This window comes from Oncorhynchus mykiss, unplaced genomic scaffold (assembly GCF_013265735.2).
Source record: "Oncorhynchus mykiss isolate Arlee unplaced genomic scaffold, USDA_OmykA_1.1 un_scaffold_164, whole genome shotgun sequence".
In the NCBI taxonomy this organism is placed as follows: Eukaryota; Metazoa; Chordata; class Actinopteri; order Salmoniformes; family Salmonidae; genus Oncorhynchus; species Oncorhynchus mykiss.
The window spans coordinates 239,065-261,344 of record NW_023493668.1 but is presented as its reverse complement, the minus strand read 5'-3'; the positions used below and the strand labels follow the sequence as shown (position 1 = coordinate 261,344).

Sequence of the window (22,280 nt, the reverse complement as noted above, 5' to 3'; positions counted from 1 at the left end):
CCACCTCTCTATAGCATCACGTTAGTATCAGCCTCAGGGTGAGTGTGTTGAACCACCTCTCTACAGCATGACGTCAGTCTCTCAGTATCAGCCTCAGGGTGAGTGTGTAGAACCACCTCTCTACAGCATGACGTCAGTCTCTCAGTATCAGCGTCAGGGTGAGTGTGTTGAACCACCTCTCTACAGCATGACGTCAGTCTCTCAGTATCAGCCTCAGGGTGAGTGTGTAGAACCACCTCTCTACAGCATGACGTCAGTCTCTCAGTATCAGCCTCAGGGTGAGTGTGTTGAACCACCTCTCTACAGCATGATGTCAGTCTCTCAGTATCAGCCTCAGGGTGAGTGTGTTGAACCACCTCTCTACAGCATGACATCAGTCTCTCAGTATCAGCGTCAGGGTGAGTGTGTTGAACCACCTATCTACAGCATGACATCAGTCTCTCAGTATCAGCCTCAGGGTGAGTGTGTTGAACCACCTATCTACAGCATGACATCAGTCTCTCAGTATCAGCCTCAGGGTGAGTGTGTTGAACCAGCCCTTAACCAACAGGTGTAGACCTCACAGTGAAATGCTGACTGACCAGCCCTTAACCACCAGGTGTAGACCTCACAGTGAAATGCTGACTGACCAGCCCTTAACCAACAGGTGTGGACCTCACAGTGAAATGCCGACTGACAAGCCCTTAACCAACAGGTGTAGACCACACAGTGAAATGCAGACTGACCAGCCCTTAACCAACAGGTGTAGACCTCACAGTGAAATGCTGACTGACCAGCTCTTAACCAACAGGTGTAGACCTCACAGTGAAATGCTGACTGACCAGCCCTTAACCAACAGGTGTGGACCTCACAGTGAAATGCCGACTGACAAGCCCTTAACCAACAGGTGTAGATACAGTGGGGCAAAAAGGTATTTAGTCAGCCACCAATTGTGCAAGTTCTCCCACTTAAAAAGATGAGAGAGGCCTGTAATTTTCATCATAGGTACACTTCAACTATGACAGACAAAATGAGGAAAAAAAATCCAGAAAATCACATTGTAGGATTTTTTATGAATTTATTTGCAAATTATGGTGGAAAATAAGTATTTGGTCACCTACAAACAAGCAAGATTTCTGGCTCTCACAGACCTGTAACTTCTTCTTTAAGAGGCTCCTCTGTCCTCCACTCGTTACCTGTATTAATGGCACCTGTTTGAACTTGTTATCAGTATAAAAGACACCTGTCCACAACCTCAAACAGTCACACTCCAAACTCCACTATGGCCAAGACCAAAGAGCTGTCAAAGGACACCCGAAACAAAATTGTAGACCTGCACCAGGCTGGGAAGACTGAATCTGCAATAGGTAAGCAGCTTGGTTTAAAGAAATCAACTGTGGGAGCAATTATTAGGAAATGGAAGACATACAAGACCACTGATAATCTCCCTCGATCTGGGGCTCCACGCAAGATCTCACCCCGTGGGGTCAAAGTGATCACAAGAACGGTGAGCAAAAATCCCAGAACCACATGGGGGAACCTAGTGAATGACCTGCAGAGAGCTGGGACCAAAGTAACAAAGCCTACCATCAGTTACACACTACGCCGCCAGGAACTCAAATCCTGCAGTGCCAGACGTGTCCCCCTGCTTAAGCCAGTACATGTCCAGGCCCATCTGAAGTTTGCTAGAGAGAATTTGGATGATCCAGAAGAAGATTGGGAGAATGTCATATGGTCAGATGAAACCAAAATATAACTTTTTGGTAAAAACTCAACTCGTCGTGTTTGGAGGACAAAGAATGCTGAGTTGAATCCAAAGAACACCAAACCTACTGTGAAGCATGGGGTTGGAAACATCATGCTTTGGGGCTGTTTTTCTGCAAAGGGACCAGGACAACTGATCCGTGTAAAAGAAAGAATGAATGGGGCCATGTATCGTGAGATTTTGAGTGAAAACCTCCTTCCATCAGCAAGGGCATTGAAGATGAAACGTGGCTGAGTCAATGTGGAGGCTATATACAGGGGGTACCGGTACAGAGTCAGTGTGGAGACTATATACAGGGTGTTACGGTACAGAGTCAATGTGGAGGCTATATACAGGGGGTACCGGTACAGAGTCAATGTGGAGGCTATATACAGGGGGTACCGGTACAGAGTCAGGGTTAAAGGATATGTCAGTTACATACTGGCTGGGCTGTAGTGGGACTGGGCAGGGGAGAACGGTTAGGGTCAGAGGTTAGGGTTAGGTTAACTTACATAGCGGCTGGGCTGTAGTGGGACTGGGCAGGGGAGAACGGTTAGGGTCAGAGGTTAGGGTTAGGTTAACTTACATAGCGGCTGGGCTGTAGTGGGACTGGGCAGGGGAGAACGGTTAGGGTCAGAGGTTAGGGTAACTTACATAGCGGCTGGGCTGTAGTGGGACTGGGCAGGGGAGAACGGTTAGGGTCAGAGGTTAGGGTTAGGTTAACTTACATAGCGGCTGGGCTGTAGTGGGACTGGGCAGGGGAGAACGGTTAGGGTCAGAGGTTAGGGTTAGGTTAACTTACATAGCGGCTGGGCTGTAGTGGGACTGGGCAGGGGAGAACGGTTAGGGTCAGAGGTTAGGGTTAGGTTAACTTACATAGCGGCTGGGCTGTAGTGGGACTAGGCAGAGGAAAGTCCTCAGTGAAGTTGACGTTACACATGTCAGTACTACAGCAGCAGAAGTGATACGTCCCATTCTGGATCTGAGGAGGCAGGTTGGTTACCACGCAACGGTCGTCCCGACACTCCTGCTGGTCGCCAAGGTGAGTCCAACAACCTAGAGGTGACAGGAGGGAGGGGAGATGAAGTGATGGGGAGAAAGAGAGGCAGTATTTCTGTGCTTCAGTGGACCTTGCTGATCCAGCAGGCAGATGTCCCGGGGAGAGAATTCATACACAGTACCAGTCAACAGTCTGGACACACCTACTCAATAAAGGGGTTTTCTTTAATTTGACTATTTTCTACATTGTAGACTAGTACTGAAGACATCAGAAATATTAAATAACACATATGGAATCATGTGTGTGTGGTGCTGGGTTAGGGTTAGTTGTGGACTGTGTGTGGTGCTGGGTTAGGGTTAGTTGTGGACTGTGTGTGGTGCTGGGTTATGGCTAGTTGTAGACTGTGTGTGGTGCTGGGTTAGGGTTAGTTGTGGACTGTGTGTGGTGCTGGGTTAGGGTTAGTTGTAGACTGTGTGTGGTGCTGGGTTAGTTGTAGACTGTGTGTGGTGCTGGGTTAGGGTTAGTTGTAGACTGTGTGTAGTGCTGGGTTAGTTGTAGACTGTGTGTGGTGCTGGGTTAGTTGTAGACTGTGTGGTGCTAGGTTAGTTGTAGACTGTGTGTGGTGCTGGGTTAGGGTTAGTTGTAGACTGTGTGTGGTGCTGGGTTAGTTGTAGACTGTGTGTGGTGCTAGGTTAGTTGTAGACTGTGTGTGGTGCTGGGTTAGGGTTAGTTGTAGACTGTGTGGTGCTGGGTTAGTTGTAGACTGTGTGTGGTGCTGGGTTAGTTGTAGACTGTGTGTGGTGCTGGGTTAGTTGTAGACTGTGTGTGGTGCTGGGTTAGTTGTAGACTGTGTGTGGTGCTGGGTTAGTTGTAGACTGTGTGTGGTGCTGGGTTAGTTATAGACTGTGTGTGGTGCTGGGTTAGGGCTAGTTGTAGACTGTGTTTGGTGCTGGGTTAGTTGTAGACTGTGTGTGGTGCTGGGTTAGTTGTAGACTGTGTGTGGTGCTGGGTTAGTTGTAGACTGTGTGTGTGGTGCTGGGTTAGTTGTAGACTGTGTGTGTGGTGCTAGGTTAGGGTTAGTTGCAGACTGTCACCTTGTTTGACCAGCCTGACGTCTCCAGGAGGACTCTTCTCCCAGAGGCCAAAGCAGTGAGATCCTTTCGAGCAGTGGATCGTGGTGTTCTCGGGGGAAACCCGTCCCTCCCCCACGGCCACGCGCTCCATCTCCCACTGCTGCTGCTGCTCAGTGAAGGCACACTCCCTCTCCTTCTGCTGGTCAGCTGAGGGGGAGGAGGGGCGGTATTCATTCCTCATTCAGCAAACAGAGATGGCTCTCAAGAAACACATGAGACAGCACGCAATCCGACCACAACAACCTCCCCCTACCACCAACCCATCTCTTCTCTAATCAGACCACTCCAACCTCCCCCACCACCAACCCATTTCTTCTCTAATCAGACCACTACAGCCTCCCCCCGACCCCCCCCCCCCCCCCCACCACCAACCCATCTCTTCTCTAATCAGACCACTACAGCCTCCCCCTGACCTCCCCCCACCACCAACCCATTTCTTCTCTAATCAAACCACTCCAACCTCCCCCCGACCACCAACCCATCTCTAATCAGACCACTCCAACCTCCCCCCGACCTCCCCCCACCACCAACCCATCTCTAATCAGACCACTACAGCCTCCCCCTACCACCAACCCATCTCTTCTCTAATCAGACCACTCCAACCTCCCCCCGACCTCCCCCCACCACCAACCCATCTCTTCTCTAACCAGACCACTACAGCCTCCCCCTGACCTCCCCCCACCACCAACCCATCTCTTCTCTAATCAGACCACTCCAACCTCCCCCCGACCTCCCCCTACCACCAACCCATCTCTTCTCTAATCAAACCACTACAACCTCCCCCCGACCACCAACCCATCTCTAATCAGACCACTACAGCCTCCCCCTACCACCAACCCATCTCTTCTCTAATCAGAACACTACAGCCTCCCCCCGACCTCCCCCTACCACCAACCCATCTCCAATCAGACCACTACAGCCCCCCCCCCCCCCCCCCCCCCGACCTCCCCCCACCACCAACCCATCTCTTTTCTAATCAGACCACTACAGCCTCCCCCTACCACCAACCCATCTCTAATCAGACTCCTACAGCCTCCCCCGACCTCCCCCCACCACCAACCCATCTCTTCTCTAATCACTACAGTACTACATTAACCCTGGTCTACTGTATTCCAGACGCACTACTACATTAATACTGTAATCCAGACCCACTACTACATTAACCCTGGTCTACTTTATTCCAGACCCACCACAACATCAACCCTGGTCTACTGTATTTCAGACCCACTACTATATTAACCCTGGTCTACTGTAATCCAGACCCACTACTACATTAACCCTGGTCTACTGTAATCCAGACCCACTACTACATTAACCCTGGTCTACTGTAATCCAGACCCACTACTACATTAACCCTGGTCTACTGTAATCCAGACCCACCACTATATTAACCCTGGTCTACTGTATGTCAGACCCACTACTATATTAACCCTGGTCTACTGTAATCCAGACCCACTACTACATTAACCCTGGTCTACTGTAATCCAGACCCACTACTACATTAACCCTGGTCTACTGTAATCCAGACCCACCACTATATTAACCCTGGTCTACTGTATGTCAGACCCACTACTATATTAACCCTGGTCTACTGTAATCCAGACCCACTACTATATTAACCCTGGTCTACTGTAATCCAGACCCACCACTATATTAACCCTGGTCTACTGTATGTCAGACCCACTACTATATTAACCCTGGTCTACTGTAATCCAGACCCACTACTACATTAACCCTGGTCTACTGTAATCCAGACCCACTAATACATTAACCCTGGTCTACTGTAATCCAGACCCACAACTACATTAACCCTGGTCTACTGTAATCCAGACCCACTAATACATTAACCCTGGTCTACTGTAATCCAGACCCACAACTACATTAACCCTGGTCTACTGTAATCCAGACCCACTAATACATTAACCCTGGTCTACTGTAATCCAGACCCACTAATACATTAACCCTGGTCTACTGTAATCCAGACCCACTAATACATTAACCCTGGTCTACTGTAATCCAGACCCACTAATACATTAACCCTGGTCTACTGTAATCCAGACCCACTACTACTACATTAACCCCGGTCCTCCTCCATTAACCCTGGTCCTCCTCCTCCCGCTACATTAACCCTGGTCCTCCTCCTCCTACTACATTAACCCTGGTCCTCCTCCCCCTCCTACTACATTAACCCTGGTCCTCCTCCTCCTCCTACTACATTAACCCTGGTCCTCCTCCTCCCGCTACATTAACCCTGGTCCTCCTCCTACTACTATATTAACCCTGGTCCTCCTCCCCCTCCTACTACATTAACCCTGGTCCTCCTCCTCCTCCTACTACATTAATCCTGGTCCTCCTCCTCCTACTACATTAACCCTGGTCCTCCTCCTCCTCCTACTACATTAACCCTGGTCCTCCTCCTCCTACTACATTAACCCTGGTCCTCCTCCTCCTCCTACTACATTAACCCTGGTCCTCCTCCTCCTCCTACTACATTAACCCTGGTCCTCCTCCTCCTCCATTAACCCTGGTCCTCCTCCTCCTCCTACTACATTAACCCTGGTCCTCCTCCTCCTCCTACTACTACATTAACCCTGGTCATTCTCCTCCTCCTACTACATTAACCCTGGTCCTCCTCCTCCTCCTACTACATTAACCCTGGTCCTCCTCCTCCTACTACATTAACCCTGGTCCTCCTCCTCCTACTACATTAACCCTGGTCCTCCTCCTCCTCCTACTACATTAACCCTGATCCTCCTCCTCCTCCTACTACATTAACCCTGGTCCTCCTCCTCCTCCTACTACTACATTAACCCTGGTCCTCCTCCTCCTCCTACTACTACATTAACCCTGGTCCTCCTCCTCCTCCCCCTCCTACTACATTAACCCTGGTCCTCCTCCTCCTCCTACTACATTAACCCTGGTCCTCCTCCTCCCGCTACATTAACCCTGGTCCTCCTCCTACTACTATATTAACCCTGGTCCTCCTCCTACTACTATATTAACCCTGGTCCTCCTCCTCCTCCTACTACATTAATCTTGGTCCTCCTCCTCCTACTACATTAACCCTGGTCCTCCTCCTCCTCCTACTACATTAACCCTGGTCCTCCTCCTCCTACTACATTAACCCTGGTCCTCCTCCTCCTCCTACTACATTAACCCTGGTCCTCCCCTTCCTACTACATTAACCCTGGTCCTCCTCCTCCTCCTACTACATTAAACCTGGTCCTCCTCCTCCTACTACATTAACCCTGGTCCTCCTCCTCCTACTACATTAACCCTGGTCTACTGTAATCCAGACCCACTAAACATTAACCCTGGTCTACTGTAATCCAGACCCACAACTACATTAACCCTGGTCTACTGTAATCCAGACCCACTAATACATTAACCCTGGTCTACTGTAATCCAGACCCACTAATACATTAACCCTGGTCTACTGTAATCCAGACCCACTACTACATTAACCCTGGTCTACTGTAATCCAGACCCACTAATACATTAACCCTGGTCTACTGTAATCCAGACCCACTACTACATTAACCCTGGTCCTCCTCCATTAACCCTGGTCCTCCTCCTCCCGCTACATTAACCCTGGTCCTCCTCCTACTACTACATTAACCCTGGTCCTCCTCCTCCTCCTACTACATTAATCCTGGTCCTCCTCCTACTACTACATTAACCCTGGTCCTCCTCCTCCTCCATTAACCCTGGTCCTCCCCCTCCTACTACATTAACCCTGGTCCTCCTCCTCCTACTACATTAACCCTGGTCCTCCTCCTCCTACTACATTAACCCTGGTCCTCCTCCTCCTCCTACTACATTAACCCTGGTCCTCCTCCTCCTACTACATTAACCCTGGTCCTCCTCCTCCTCCTACTACATTAACCCTGGTCCTCCTCCTCCTCCTTCTACATTAACCCTGGTCCACCTCCTCCTCCTCCTACTACATTAACCCTGGTCCTCCTCCTCCTCCTACTACATTAACCCTGGTCCTCCTCCTCCTACTACATTAACCCTGGTCCTCCCCCTCCTACTACATTAACCCTGGTCCTCCTCCTCCTACTACATTAACCCTGGTCCTCCTCCTCCTCCTACTACATTAACCCTGGTCCTCCTCCTACTACATTAAACCTGGTCCTCCTCCTACTACATTAACCCTGGTCCTCCTCCTCCTCCTACTACATTAACCCTGGTCCTCCCCCTCCTACTACATTAACCCTGGTCCTCCTCCTCCTACTCCATTAACCCTGGTCCTCCTCCTCCTCCTACTACATTAACCCTGGTCCTCCTCCTCCTCCTACTACATTAACCCTGGTCCTCCTCCTCCTCCTACATTAACCCTGGTCCTCCTCCTCCTACTACTACATTAACCCTGGTCCTCCTCCTCCTACTACTACATTAACCCTGGTCCTCCCCCTCCTACTACATTAACCCTGGTCCTCCTCCTCCTACTACATTAACCCTGGTCCTCCTCCTCCTACTACATTAACCCTGGTCCTCCTCCTCCTACTACATTAACCCTGGTCCTCCCCCTCCTACATTAACCCTGGTCCTCCTCCTCCTCCTACTACATTAACCCTGGTCCTCCCCCTCCTACTACATTAACCCTGGTCCTCCTCCTCCTCCTACTACATTAACCCTGGTCCTCCTCCTCCTCCTACTACATTAACCCTGGTCCTCCTCCTCCTACTACATTAACCCTGGTCCTCCTCCTCCTCCTACTACATTAACCCTGGTCCTCCTCCTCCTACTACATTAACCCTGGTCCTCCCCCTCCTACTACATTAACCCTGGTCCTCCTCCTCCTACTACATTAACCCTGGTCCTCCTCCTCCTCCTACTACATTAACCCTGGTCCTCCTCCTACTACATTAAACCTGGTCCTCCTCCTACTACATTAAACCTGGTCCTCCTCCTCCTCCTACTACATTAACCCTGGTCCTCCCCCTCCTACTACATTAACCCTGGTCCTCCTCCTCCTACTACATTAACCCTGGTCCTCCTCCTCCTCCTACTACATTAACCCTGGTCCTCCTCCTCCTCCTACTACATTAACCCTGGTCCTCCTCCTACTACATTAACCCTGGTCCTCCTCCTCCTACTACATTAACCCTGGTCCTCCTCCTCCTCCTACTACATTAACCCTGGTCCTCCTCCTCCTCCTACTACATTAACCCTGGTCCTCCTCCTCCTCCATTAACCCTGGTCCTCCTCCTCCTCCTACTACATTAACCCTGGTCCTCCTCCTCCTCCTACTACTACATTAACCCTGGTCATTCTCCTCCTCCTACTACATTAACCCTGGTCCTCCTCCTCCTCCTACTACATTAACCCTGGTCCTCCTCCTCCTACTACATTAACCCTGGTCCTCCTCCTCCTACTACATTAACCCTGGTCCTCCTCCTCCTCCTACTACATTAACCCTGATCCTCCTCCTCCTCCTACTACATTAACCCTGGTCCTCCTCCTCCTCCTACTACTACATTAACCCTGGTCCTCCTCCTCCTCCTACTACTACATTAACCCTGGTCCTCCTCCTCCTCCCCCTCCTACTACATTAACCCTGGTCCTCCTCCTCCTCCTACTACATTAACCCTGGTCCTCCTCCTCCCGCTACATTAACCCTGGTCCTCCTCCTACTACTATATTAACCCTGGTCCTCCTCCTACTACTATATTAACCCTGGTCCTCCTCCTCCTCCTACTACATTAATCTTGGTCCTCCTCCTCCTACTACATTAACCCTGGTCCTCCTCCTCCTCCTACTACATTAACCCTGGTCCTCCTCCTCCTACTACATTAACCCTGGTCCTCCTCCTCCTCCTACTACATTAACCCTGGTCCTCCCCTTCCTACTACATTAACCCTGGTCCTCCTCCTCCTCCTACTACATTAAACCTGGTCCTCCTCCTCCTACTACATTAACCCTGGTCCTCCTCCTCCTACTACATTAACCCTGGTCTACTGTAATCCAGACCCACTAATACATTAACCCTGGTCTACTGTAATCCAGACCCACAACTACATTAACCCTGGTCTACTGTAATCCAGACCCACTAATACATTAACCCTGGTCTACTGTAATCCAGACCCACTAATACATTAACCCTGGTCTACTGTAATCCAGACCCACTACTACATTAACCCTGGTCTACTGTAATCCAGACCCACTAATACATTAACCCTGGTCTACTGTAATCCAGACCCACTACTACATTAACCCTGGTCCTCCTCCATTAACCCTGGTCCTCCTCCTCCCGCTACATTAACCCTGGTCCTCCTCCTACTACTACATTAACCCTGGTCCTCCTCCTCCTCCTACTACATTAATCCTGGTCCTCCTCCTACTACTACATTAACCCTGGTCCTCCTCCTCCTCCTCCTCCATTAACCCTGGTCCTCCCCCTCCTACTAAATTAACCCTGGTCCTCCTCCTCCTACTACATTAACCCTGGTCCTCCTCCTCCTACTACATTAACCCTGGTCCTCCTCCTCCTCCTACTACATTAACCCTGGTCCTCCTCCTCCTACTACATTAACCCTGGTCCTCCTCCTCCTCCTACTACATTAACCCTGGTCCTCCTCCTCCTCCTTCTACATTAACCCTGGTCCACCTCCTCCTCCTCCTACTACATTAACCCTGGTCCTCCTCCTCCTCCTACTACATTAACCCTGGTCCTCCTCCTCCTACTACATTAACCCTGGTCCTCCCCCTCCTACTACATTAACCCTGGTCCTCCTCCTCCTACTACATTAACCCTGGTCCTCCTCCTCCTCCTACTACATTAACCCTGGTCCTCCTCCTACTACATTAAACCTGGTCCTCCTCCTACTACATTAAACCTGGTCCTCCTCCTCCTCCTACTACATTAACCCTGGTCCTCCCCCTCCTACTACATTAACCCTGGTCCTCCTCCTCCTACTCCATTAACCCTGGTCCTCCTCCTCCTCCTACTACATTAACCCTGGTCCTCCTCCTCCTCCTACTACATTAACCCTGGTCCTCCTCCTCCTCCTACATTAACCCTGGTCCTCCTCCTCCTACTACTACATTAACCCTGGTCCTCCCCCTCCTACTACATTAACCCTGGTCCTCCTCCTCCTACTACATTAACCCTGGTCCTCCTCCTCCTACTACATTAACCCTGGTCCTCCTCCTCCTACTACATTAACCCTGGTCCTCCCCCTCCTACATTAACCCTGGTCCTCCTCCTCCTCCTACTACATTAACCCTGGTCCTCCCCCTCCTACTACATTAACCCTGGTCCTCCTCCTCCTCCTACTACATTAACCCTGGTCCTCCTCCTCCTCCTACTACATTAACCCTGGTCCTCCTCCTCCTACTACATTAACCCTGGTCCTCCTCCTCCTCCAACTACATTAACCCTGGTCCTCCCCCTCCTACTACATTAACCCTGGTCCTCCTCCTCCTCCTACTACATTAACCCTGGTCCTCCTCCTCCTCCTACTACATTAACCCTGGTCCTCCTCCTCCTCCTACTACATTAACCCAGGTCCTCCTCCTCCTCCTACTACATTAACCCTGGTCCTCCTCCTCCTACTACATTAACCCTGGTCCTCCCCCTCCTACTACATTAACCCTGGTCCTCCTCCTCCTACTACATTAACCCTGGTCCTCCTCCTCCTCCTACTACATTAACCCTGGTCCTCCTCCTACTACATTAAACCTGGTCCTCCTCCTACTACATTAAACCTGGTCCTCCTCCTCCTCCTACTACATTAACCCTGGTCCTCCCCCTCCTACTACATTAACCCTGGTCCTCCTCCTCCTACTACATTAACCCTGGTCCTCCTCCTCCTCCTACTACATTAACCCTGGTCCTCCTCCTCCTCCTACTACATTAACCCTGGTCCTCCTCCTCCTCCTACTACATTAACCCTGGTCCTCCTCCTCCTCCTACATTAACCCTGGTCCTCCTCCTCCTACTACTACATTAACCCTGGTCCTCCTCCTCCTACTACATTAACCCTGGTCCTCCTCCTCCTCCAACTACATTAACCCTGGTCCTCCCCCTCCTACTACATTAACCCTGGTCCTCCTCCTCCTCCTACTACATTAACCCTGGTCCTCCTCCTCCTCCTACTACATTAACCCTGGTCCTCCTCCTCCTCCAACTACATTAACCCTGGTCCTCCCCCTCCTACTACATTAACCCTGGTCCTCCTCCTCCTCCTACTACATTAACCCTGGTCCTCCTCCTCCTCCTACTACATTAACCCTGGTCCTCCTCCTCCTCCTACTACATTAACCCTGGTCCTCCTCCTCCTCCTACTACATTAACCCTGGTCCTCCTCCTCCTACTACATTAACCCTGGTCCTCCCCCTCCTACTACATTAACCCTGGTCCTCCTCCTCCTACTACATTAACCCTGGTCCTCCTCCTCCTCCTACTACATTAACCCTGGTCCTCCTCCTATTACATTAAACCTGGTCCTCCTCCTACTACATTAAACCTGGTCCTCCTCCTCCTCCTACTACATTAACCCTGGTCCTCCCCCTCCTACTACATTAACCCTGGTCCTCCTCCTCCTACTACATTAACCCTGGTCCTCCTCCTCCTCCTACTACATTAACCCTGGTCCTCCTCCTCCTCCTACTACATTAACCCTGGTCCTCCTCCTCCTCCTACTACATTAACCCTGGTCCTCCTCCTCCTCCTACATTAACCCTGGTCCTCCTCCTCCTACTACTACATTAACCCTGGTCCTCCCCCTCCTACTACATTAACCCTGGTCCTCCTCCTCCTACTACATTAACCCTGGTCCTCCTCCTCCTACTACTACATTAACCCTGGTCCTCCCCCTCCTACTACATTAACCCTGGTCCTCCTCCTACTACTACATTAACCCTGGTCCTCCTCCTCCTACTACATTAACCCTGGTCCTCCTCCTCCTACTACATTAACCCTGGTCCTCCTCCTCCTACTACATTAACCCTGGTCCTCCCCCTCCTACATTAACCCTGGTCCTCCTCCTCCTCCTACTACATTAACCCTGGTCCTCCTCCTCCTCCTACTACATTAACCCTGGTCCTCCTCCTCCTCCTACTACTACATTAACCCTGGTCCTCCTCCTCCTCCTACTACTACATTAACCCTGGTCCTCCTCCTCCTCCTACTACATTAACCCTGGTCCTCCTCCTCCTCCTACTACATTAACCCTGGTCCTCCTCCTCCTCCTACTACATTAACCCTGGTCCTACTCCTCCTCCTACTACATTAACCCTGGTCCTCCTCCTCCTCCTACATTAACCCTGGTCCTCCTCCTCCTCCTACTACTACATTAACCCTGGTCCTCCTCCTCCTCCTACTACATTAACCCTGGTCCTCCTCCTCCTCCTACTACATTAACCCTGGTCCTCCTCCTCCTACTACATTAACCCTGGTCCTCCTCCTCCTACTACATTAACCCTGGTCCTCCTCCTCCTACTACATTAACCCTGGTCCTCCTCCTCCTCCTACTACATTAACCCTGGTCCTCCTCCTCCTCCTACTACTACATTAACCCTGGTCCTCCTCCCCCTCCTACTACATTAACCCTGGTCCTCCTCCTACTACTACATTAACCCTGGTCCTCCTCCTCCTCCTACTACATTAACCCTGGTCCTCCTCCTCCTCCTACTACATTAACCCTGGTCCTCCTCCTACTACATTAACCCTGGTCCTCCTCCTCCTCTTACTACATTAACCCTGGTCCTCCTCCTCCTACTACTACATTAAACCTGGTCCTCCTCCTCCTCCTACTACATTAACCCTGGTCCTCCTCCTCCTCCTACTACATTAACCCTGGTCCTCCTCCTCCTACTACTACATTAACCCTGGTCCTCCACCTCCTACTACATTAACCCTGGTCCTCCTCCTACTACATTAACCCTGGTCCTCCTCCTCCTACTACATTAACCCTGGTCCTCCTCCTCCTACTACATTAACCCTGGTCCTCCTCCTCCTCCTACTACATTAACCCTGGTCCTCCTCCTCCTCCTTCTACATTAACCCTGGTCCACCTCCTCCTCCTACTACATTAACCCTGGTCCTCCCCCTCCTACTACATTAATCCTGGTCCTCCTCCTCCTACTACATTAACCCTGGTCCTCCTCCTCCTCCTACTACATTAACCCTGGTCCTCCTCCTCCTACTACATTAACCCTGGTCCTCCTCCTCCTACTACATTAACCCTGGTCCTCCTCCTCCTACTACATTAAACCTGGTCCTCCTCCTCCTCCTACTACATTAACCCTGTTCCTCCTCCTACTACATTAAACCTGGTCCTCCTCCTCCTCCTACTACATTAACCCTGGTCCTCCTCCTCCTACTACTACATTAACCCTGGTCCTCTTCCTCCTCCTACTACATTAACCCTGGTCCTCCTCCTCCTCCTACTACATTAACCCTGGTCCTCCTCCTCCTACTACATTAACCCTGGTCCTCCTCCTCCTCCTACTACATTAACCCTGGTCCTCCCCCTCCTACTACATTAAACCTGGTCCTCCTCCTCCTCCTACTACATTAACCCTGGTCCTCCTCCTCCTCCTACTACATTAACCCTGGTCCTCCTCCTCCTCCTACTACATTAACCCTGGTCCTCCTCCTCCTCCTACTACATTAACCCTGGTCCTCCTCCTCCTACTACATTAACCCTGGTCCTCCTCCTCCTCCTACTACATTAACCCTGTTCCTCCTCCTACTACATTAAACCTGGTCCTCCTCCTACTACATTAAACCTGGTCCTCCTCCTCCTCCTACTACATTAACCCTGGTCCTCCCCCTCCTACTACATTAACCCTGGTCCTCCTCCTCCTACTACATTAACCCTGGTCCTCCTCCTCCTGCTACTACATTAACCCTGGTCCTCCTCCTCCTCCTACTACATTAACCCTGGTTCTCCTCCTCCTCCTACTACATTAACCCTGGTCCTCCTCCTCCTACTACTACATTAACCCTGGTCCTCCCCCTCCTACTACATTAACCCTGGTCCTCCTCCTCCTACTACATTAACCCTGGTCCTCCTCCTCCTACTACATTAACCCTGGTCCTCCTCCTCCTACTACATTAACCCTGGTCCTCCCCTTCCTACTACATTAAACCTGGTCCTCCTCCTCCTCCTACTACATTAACCCTGGTCCTCCTCCTCCTCCTACTACATTAACCCTGGTCCTCCCCCTCCTACTACATTAAACCTGGTCCTCCTCCTCCTCCTACTACATTAACCCTGTTCCTCTTCCTCCTCCTACTACATTAACCCTGGTCCTCCTCCTCCTCCTACTACATTAACCCTGGTCCTCCTCCTCCTACTACATTAACCCTGGTCCTCCTCCCCCTCCTACTACATTAACCCTGGTCCTCCTCCTCCTCCTACTACATTAACCCTGGTCCTCCCCTTCCTACTACATTAAACCTGGTCCTCCTCCTCCTCCTACTACATTAACCCTGGTCCTCCTCCTCCTCCTACTACATTAACCCTGGTCCTCCCCCTCCTACTACATTAAACCTGGTCCTCCTCCTCCTCCTACTACATTAACCCTGTTCCTCTTCCTCCTCCTACTACATTAACCCTGGTCCTCCTCCTCCTACTACATTAACCCTGGTCCTCCCCCTCCTACTACATTAACCCTGGTCCTCCTCCTCCTACTACATTAACCCTGGTCCTCCTCCTCCTACTACATTAACCCTGGTCCTCCTCCTCCTCCTACTACATTAACCCTGGTCCTCCTCCTCCTCCTACTACATTAACCCTGGTCCTCCTCCTCCTCCTACTACATTAACCCTGGTCCTCCTCCTCCTCCTACTACATTAACCCTGGTCCTCCTCCTCCTCCTACTACATTAACCCTGGTCCTCCTCCTCCTACTACTACATTAACCCTGGTCCTCCCCCTCCTACTACATTAACCCTGGTCCTCCCCCTCCTACTACATTAACCCTGGTCCTCCTCCTCCTCCTACTACATTAACCCTGGTCCTCCTCCTCCTACTACATTAACCCTGATCCTCCTCCTCCTCCTACTACATTAACCCTGGTCCTCCTCCTACTACATTAACCCTGGTCCTCCTCCTCCTCCTACTACATTAACCCTGGTCCTCCTCCTCCTCCTACTACATTAACCCTGGTCCTCCTCCTCCTCCTACTACATTAACCCTGGTCCTCCTCCTCCTCCTACTACATTAACCCTGGTCCTCCTCCTCCTACTACATTAACCCTGGTCCACCTCCTCCCCCTCCTACTACATTAACCCTGGTCCTCCTCCTCCTACTACATTAACCCTGGTCCTCCTCCTCCTCCTACTACATTAACCCTGGTCCTCCTCCTACTACTACATTAACCCTGGTCCTCCTCCTCCTACTACATTAACCCTGGTCCTCCTCCTCCTACTACATTAACCCTGGTCCTCCTCCTCCTACTACTACATTAACCCTGGTCCTCCTCCTCCTCCTACTACATTAAACCTGGTCCTCCTCCTCCTCCTACTACATTAACCCTGGTCCTCCTCCTCCTACTACTACATTAACCCTGGTCCTCCTCCTCCTCCTACTACATTAACCCTGGTCCTCCTCCTCCTACTACATTAACCCTGGTCCTCCTCCTCCTACTACATTAACCCTGGTCCTCCTCCTCCTACTACATTAACCCTGGTCCTCCTCCTCCTACTACATTAACCCTGGTCCTCCTCCTCCTACTACATTAACCCTGGTACTCCTCCTCCTACTACTACATTAACCCTGGTCCTCCTCCTCCTCCTACTACATTAACCCTGGTCCTCCCCCTCCTACTACATTAACCCTGGTCCTCCTCCTCCTACTACATTAACCCTGGTCCTCCTCCTCCTCCTACTACATTAACCCTGGTCCTCCTCCTCCTACTACTACATTAACCCTGGTCCTCCTCCTCCTCCTACTACATTAACCCTGGTCCTCCCCCTCCTACTACATTAACCCTGGTCCTCCTCCTCCTACTACATTAACCCTGGTCCTCCTCCTCCTCCTACTACATTAACCCTGGTCCTCCTCCTCCTACTACTACATTAACCCTGGTCCTCCTCCTCCTACTACTACATTAACCCTGGTCCTCCTCCTCCTACTACTACATTAACCCTGGTCCTCCTCCTCCTACTACATTAACCCTGGTCCTCCTCCTCCTACTACTACATTAACCCTGGTCCTCCTCCTCCTCCTACTACATTAACCCTGGTCCTCCCCCTCCTACTACATTAACCCTGGTCCTCCTCCTCCTACTACATTAACCCTGGTCCTCCTCCTCCTCCTCCTACATTAACCCTGGTCCTCCTCCTCCTACTACTACATTAACCCTGGTCCTCCTCCTCCTACTACTACATTAACCCTGGTCCTCCTCCTCCTACTACATTAACCCTGGTCCTCCTCCTCCTACTACATTAACCCTGGTCCTCCTCCTCCTACTACTACATTAACCCTGGTCCTCCTCCTCCTCCTACTACATTAACCCTGGTCCTCCTCCTCCTACTACATTAACCCTGGTCCTCCTCCTCCTACTACATTAACCCTGGTCCTCCTCCTCCTACTACATTAACCCTGGTCCTCCTCCTCCTACTACATTAACCCTGGTCCTCCTCCTCCTACTACATTAACCCTGGTCCTCCTCCTCCTACTACTACATTAACCCTGGTCCTCCTCCTCCTCCTACTACATTAACCCTGGTCCTCCCCCTCCTACTACATTAACCCTGGTCCTCCTCCTCCTACTACATTAACCCTGGTCCTCCTCCTCCTCCTACTACATTAACCCTGGTCCTCCTCCTCCTACTACTACATTAACCCTGGTCCTCCTCCTCCTCCTACTACATTAACCCTGGTCCTCCCCCTCCTACTACATTAACCCTGGTCCTCCTCCTCCTACTACATTAACCCTGGTCCTCCTCCTCCTCCTACTACATTAACCCTGGTCCTCCTCCTCCTACTACTACATTAACCCTGGTCCTCCTCCTCCTACTACTACATTAACCCTGGTCCTCCTCCTCCTACTACATTAACCCTGGTCCTCCTCCTCCTACTACATTAACCCTGGTCCTCCCCCTCCTACTACATTAACCCTGGTCCTCCTCCTCCTCCTACTACATTAACCCTGGTCCTCCTCCTCCTCCTACTACATTAACCCTGGTCCTCCTCCTCCTACTACTACATTAACCCTGGTCCTCCTCCTCCTACTACATTAACCCTGGTCCTCCTCCTCCTACTACATTAACCCTGGTCCTCCTCCTCCTACTACATTAACCCTGGTCCTCCTCCTACTACTACATTAACCCTGGTCCTCCTCCTCCTCCTACTACATTAACCCTGGTCCTCCTCCTCCTCCTACTACATTAAACCTGGTCCTCCTCCTCCTCCTACTACATTAACCCTGGTCCTCCCCCTCCTACTACATTAACCCTGGTCCTCCTCCTCCTACTACATTAACCCTGGTCCTCCTCCTCCTACTACATTAACCCTGGTCCTCCTCCTCCTACTACTACATTAACCCTGGTCCTCCTCCTCCTCCTACTACATTAAACCTGGTCCTCCTCCTCCTACTACTACATTAACCCTGGTCCTCCTCCTCCTACTACTACATTAACCCTGGTCCTCCTCCTCCTACTACATTAAACCTGGTCCTCCTCCTCCTCCATTAACCCTGGTCCTCCTCCTCCTCCTACTACTACATTAACCCTGGTCCTCCTCCTCCTACTACATTAACCCTGGTCCTCCTCCTCCTACTACTACATTAACCCTGGTCCTCCTCCTACTACATTAACCCTGGTCCTCCTCCTCCCCCTACTACATTAACCCTGGTCCTCCTCCTCCCCCTACTACATTAACCCTGGTCCTCCCCCTCCTACTACATTAACCCTGGTCCTCCTCCTCCTCCTACTACATTAACCCTGGTCCTCCTCCTCCTCCTACTACATTAACCCTGGTCCTCCTCCTCCTACTACATTAACCCTGGTCCTCCTCCTCCTACTACATTAACCCTGGTCTTCCTCCTCCTACTACATTAACCCTGGTCCTCCTCCTCCTACTACATTAACCCTGGTCCTCCTCCTCCTACTACATTAACCCTGGTCCTCCTCCTCCTCCTACTACATTAACCCTGGTCCTCCTCCTCCTCCTACTACATTAACCCTGGTCCTCCTCCTCCTACTACATTAACCCTGGTCCTCCTCCTACTACATTAACCCTCCTCCTCCTCCTACTACATTAACCCTGGTCCTCCTCCTCCTCCATTAACCCTGGTCCTCCTCCTCCTCCTACTACATTAACCCTGGTCCTCCTCCTCCTACTACATTAACCCTGGTCCTCCTCCTCCTCCTACTACATTAACCCTGGTCCTCCCCCTCCTACTACATTAACCCTGGTCCTCCTCCTCCTACTACATTAACCCTGGTCCTCCTCCTCCTCCTACTACATTAACCCTGGTCCTCCTCCTCCTCCTACTACATTAACCCTGGTCCTCCTCCTCCTACTACTACATTAACCCTGGTCCTCCTCCTCCTCCTACTACATTAACCCTGGTCCTCCTCCTCCTCCTACTACATTAACCCTGGTCCTCCTCCTCCTCCTACTACATTAACCCTGGTCCTCCCCCTCCTACTACATTAACCCTGGTCCTCCTCCTCCTACTACATTAACCCTGGTCCTCCTCCTACTACATTAACCCTGGTCCTCCTCCTCCTCCTACTACATTAAACCTGGTCCTCCTCCTCCTCCTACTACATTAACCCTGGTCCTCCCCCTCCTACTACATTAACCCTGGTCCTCCTCCTCCTACTACATTAACCCTGGTCCTCCTCCTCCTACTACATTAACCCTGGTCCTCCTCCTCCTACTACATTAACCCTGGTCCTCCTCCTCCTCCTACTACATTAACCCTGGTCCTCCTCCTCCTCCTACTACTACATTAACCCTGGTCCTCCTCCTCCTACTACATTAACCCTGGTCCTCCTCCTCCTACTACATTAACCCTGGTCCTCCTCCTACTACATTAACCCTCCTCCTCCTCCTACTACATTAACCCTGGTCCTCCTCCTCCTCCATTAACCCTGGTCCTCCTCCTCCTCCTACTACATTAACCCTGGTCCTCCTCCTCCTACTACATTAACCCTGGTCCTCCTCCTCCTCCTACTACATTAACCCTGGTCCTCCCCCTCCTACTACATTAACCCTGGTCCTCCTCCTCCTACTACATTAACCCTGGTCCTCCTCCTCCTCCTACTACATTAACCCTGGTCCTCCTCCTCCTCCTACTACATTAACCCTGGTCCTCCTCCTCCTACTACTACATTAACCCTGGTCCTCCTCCTCCTCCTACTACATTAACCCTGGTCCTCCTCCTCCTCCTACTACATTAACCCTGGTCCTCCTCCTCCTCCTACTACATTAACCCTGGTCCTCCCCCTCCTACTACATTAACCCTGGTCCTCCTCCTCCTACTACATTAACCCTGGTCCTCCTCCTACTACATTAACCCTGGTCCTCCTCCTCCTCCTACTACATTAAACCTGGTCCTCCTCCTCCTCCTACTACATTAACCCTGGTCCTCCCCCTCCTACTACATTAACCCTGGTCCTCCTCCTCCTACTACATTAACCCTGGTCCTCCTCCTCCTACTACATTAACGCTGGTCCACCTCCTCCTACTACATTAACCCTGGTCCTCCTCCTCCTCCTACTACATTAACCCTGGTCCTCCTCCTCCTCCTACTACATTAACCCTGGTCCTCCTCCTCCTACTACATTAACCCTGGTCCTCCTCCTCCCCCTACTACATTAACCCATGTCCTCCTCCTCCTCCTACTACATTAACCCTGGTCCTCCTCCTCCTCCTCCTACATTAACCCTGGTCCTCCTCCTCCTACTACTACATTAACCCTGGTCCTCCTCCTACTACTACTACATTAACCCTGGTCCTCCTCCTCCTAATACATTAACCCTGGTCCTCCTCCTCCTACTACATTAACCCTGGTCCTCCTCCTCCTACTACATTAACCCTGGTCCTCCTCCTCCTACTACATTAACCCTGGTCCTCCTCCTCCTCCTCCTACATTAACCCTGGTCCTCCTCCTCCTACTACTACATTAACCCTGGTCCTCCTCCTCCTACTACTACATTAACCCTGGTCCTCCTCCTCCTACTACATTAACCCTGGTCCTCCTCCTCCTCCTACATTAACCCTGGTCCTCCTCCTCCTACTACATTAACCCTGGTCCTCCTCCTCCTACTACATTAACCCTGGTCCTCCTCCTCCTACTACATTAACCCTGGTCCTCCTCCTCCTACTACATTAACCCTGGTCCTCCTCCTCCTACTACATTAACCCTGGGGAGGTTAATACTGGGGAGTATTCCTCTATGGGTCAGGGGTTAGAGACAGGGGTTAGAGACAGGGGTTCGAGACAGGGGTTAGAGACAGGGGTTCGAGACAGGGGTTCGAGACAGGAGTAGAGACAGGAGTAGAGACAGGAGTAGAGACAGGGTTAGAGACAGGGTTAGAGTGAGGGGAGTATTCCTCTATGGGTCAGGGTTAGAGTCAGGGTTAGAGACAGGGTTAGAGTGAGGGGAGTATTCCTCTATGGGTCAGGGGTAGAGTGAGGGGAGTATTCCTCTATGGGTCAGGGTTAGAGTCAGGGTTAGAGACAGGGTTAGAGTCAGGGTTAGAGTGAGGATTAGAGTGAGGGGTATTCCTCTATGGGTCAGGGTTAGAGTGAGGGGAGTATTCCTCTATGGGTCAGGATATTCATTGGACCAGAGCAGCAGTGTGTTTACCCATGGCCCAGTTATTTGCTAATCTCTACCCCCCCCCCTCGCTCCCCCGTCCCCTTCCTCGCCGCGGCCTCACTAGCGAAAAACAACAACAGCCTGATTTATTTTTTCTTTCTCCCTCGCCCAGAGATGGACGTCGTGTGTTCTACAGTTAGAAGGAATCAGTGCTCGGTCAGACTGTCCTCTCTACTCTCCAAGGCTCCACACTGGAAATACATCACATTATAGACCCCTGAAATGTCCTACTGGAGAGGTGGTGGGGCATAATGGTCAGGGAGAGGGGCATAATGGTCGGGGAGAGGGGCATAATGGTAGGGGAGAGGGGCATAATGGTCGGGAGAGGGGCATCATGGTCGGGGAGAGGGAAATAATGGTAGGGGAGAGGGGCATCATGGTAGGGGCGAGGGGCATCATGGTAGGGGAGAGGGGCATCATGGTCGGGGAGTGGGGCATAATGGTAGGGGAGAGGGGCATCATGGTCGGGGAGAGGGGCATAATGGTCAGGGAGAGGGGCATCATGGTAGAGGAGAGGGGCATCATGGTAGGGGAGAGGGGCATCATGGTCGGGGAGAGGGGCATAATGGTCAGGGAGAGGGGCATCATGGTCGGGGAGAGGGGCATAATGGTCAGGGAGAGGGGCATCAT

General features: G+C 51.4%; 1 protein-coding gene across 2 annotated transcripts in view; it reads right to left on the bottom strand.

The window, feature by feature from the left end:
- Positions 1-22,280, bottom strand: part of LOC110524928 (bone morphogenetic protein receptor type-2) — a 54,005-nt gene that overhangs the window by 19,360 nt on the left and 12,365 nt on the right. For both annotated transcript variants that reach the window (XM_036972481.1, XM_036972482.1), the window contains exons 2-3: positions 3,818-4,003; positions 2,600-2,779 (exon numbers count right to left, since the gene is read on the bottom strand). In XM_036972481.1, the coding sequence (XP_036828376.1) occupies positions 2,600-2,779; positions 3,818-4,003 (366 nt within the window). The remainder of the gene's footprint in view (positions 1-2,599; positions 2,780-3,817; positions 4,004-22,280) is intronic.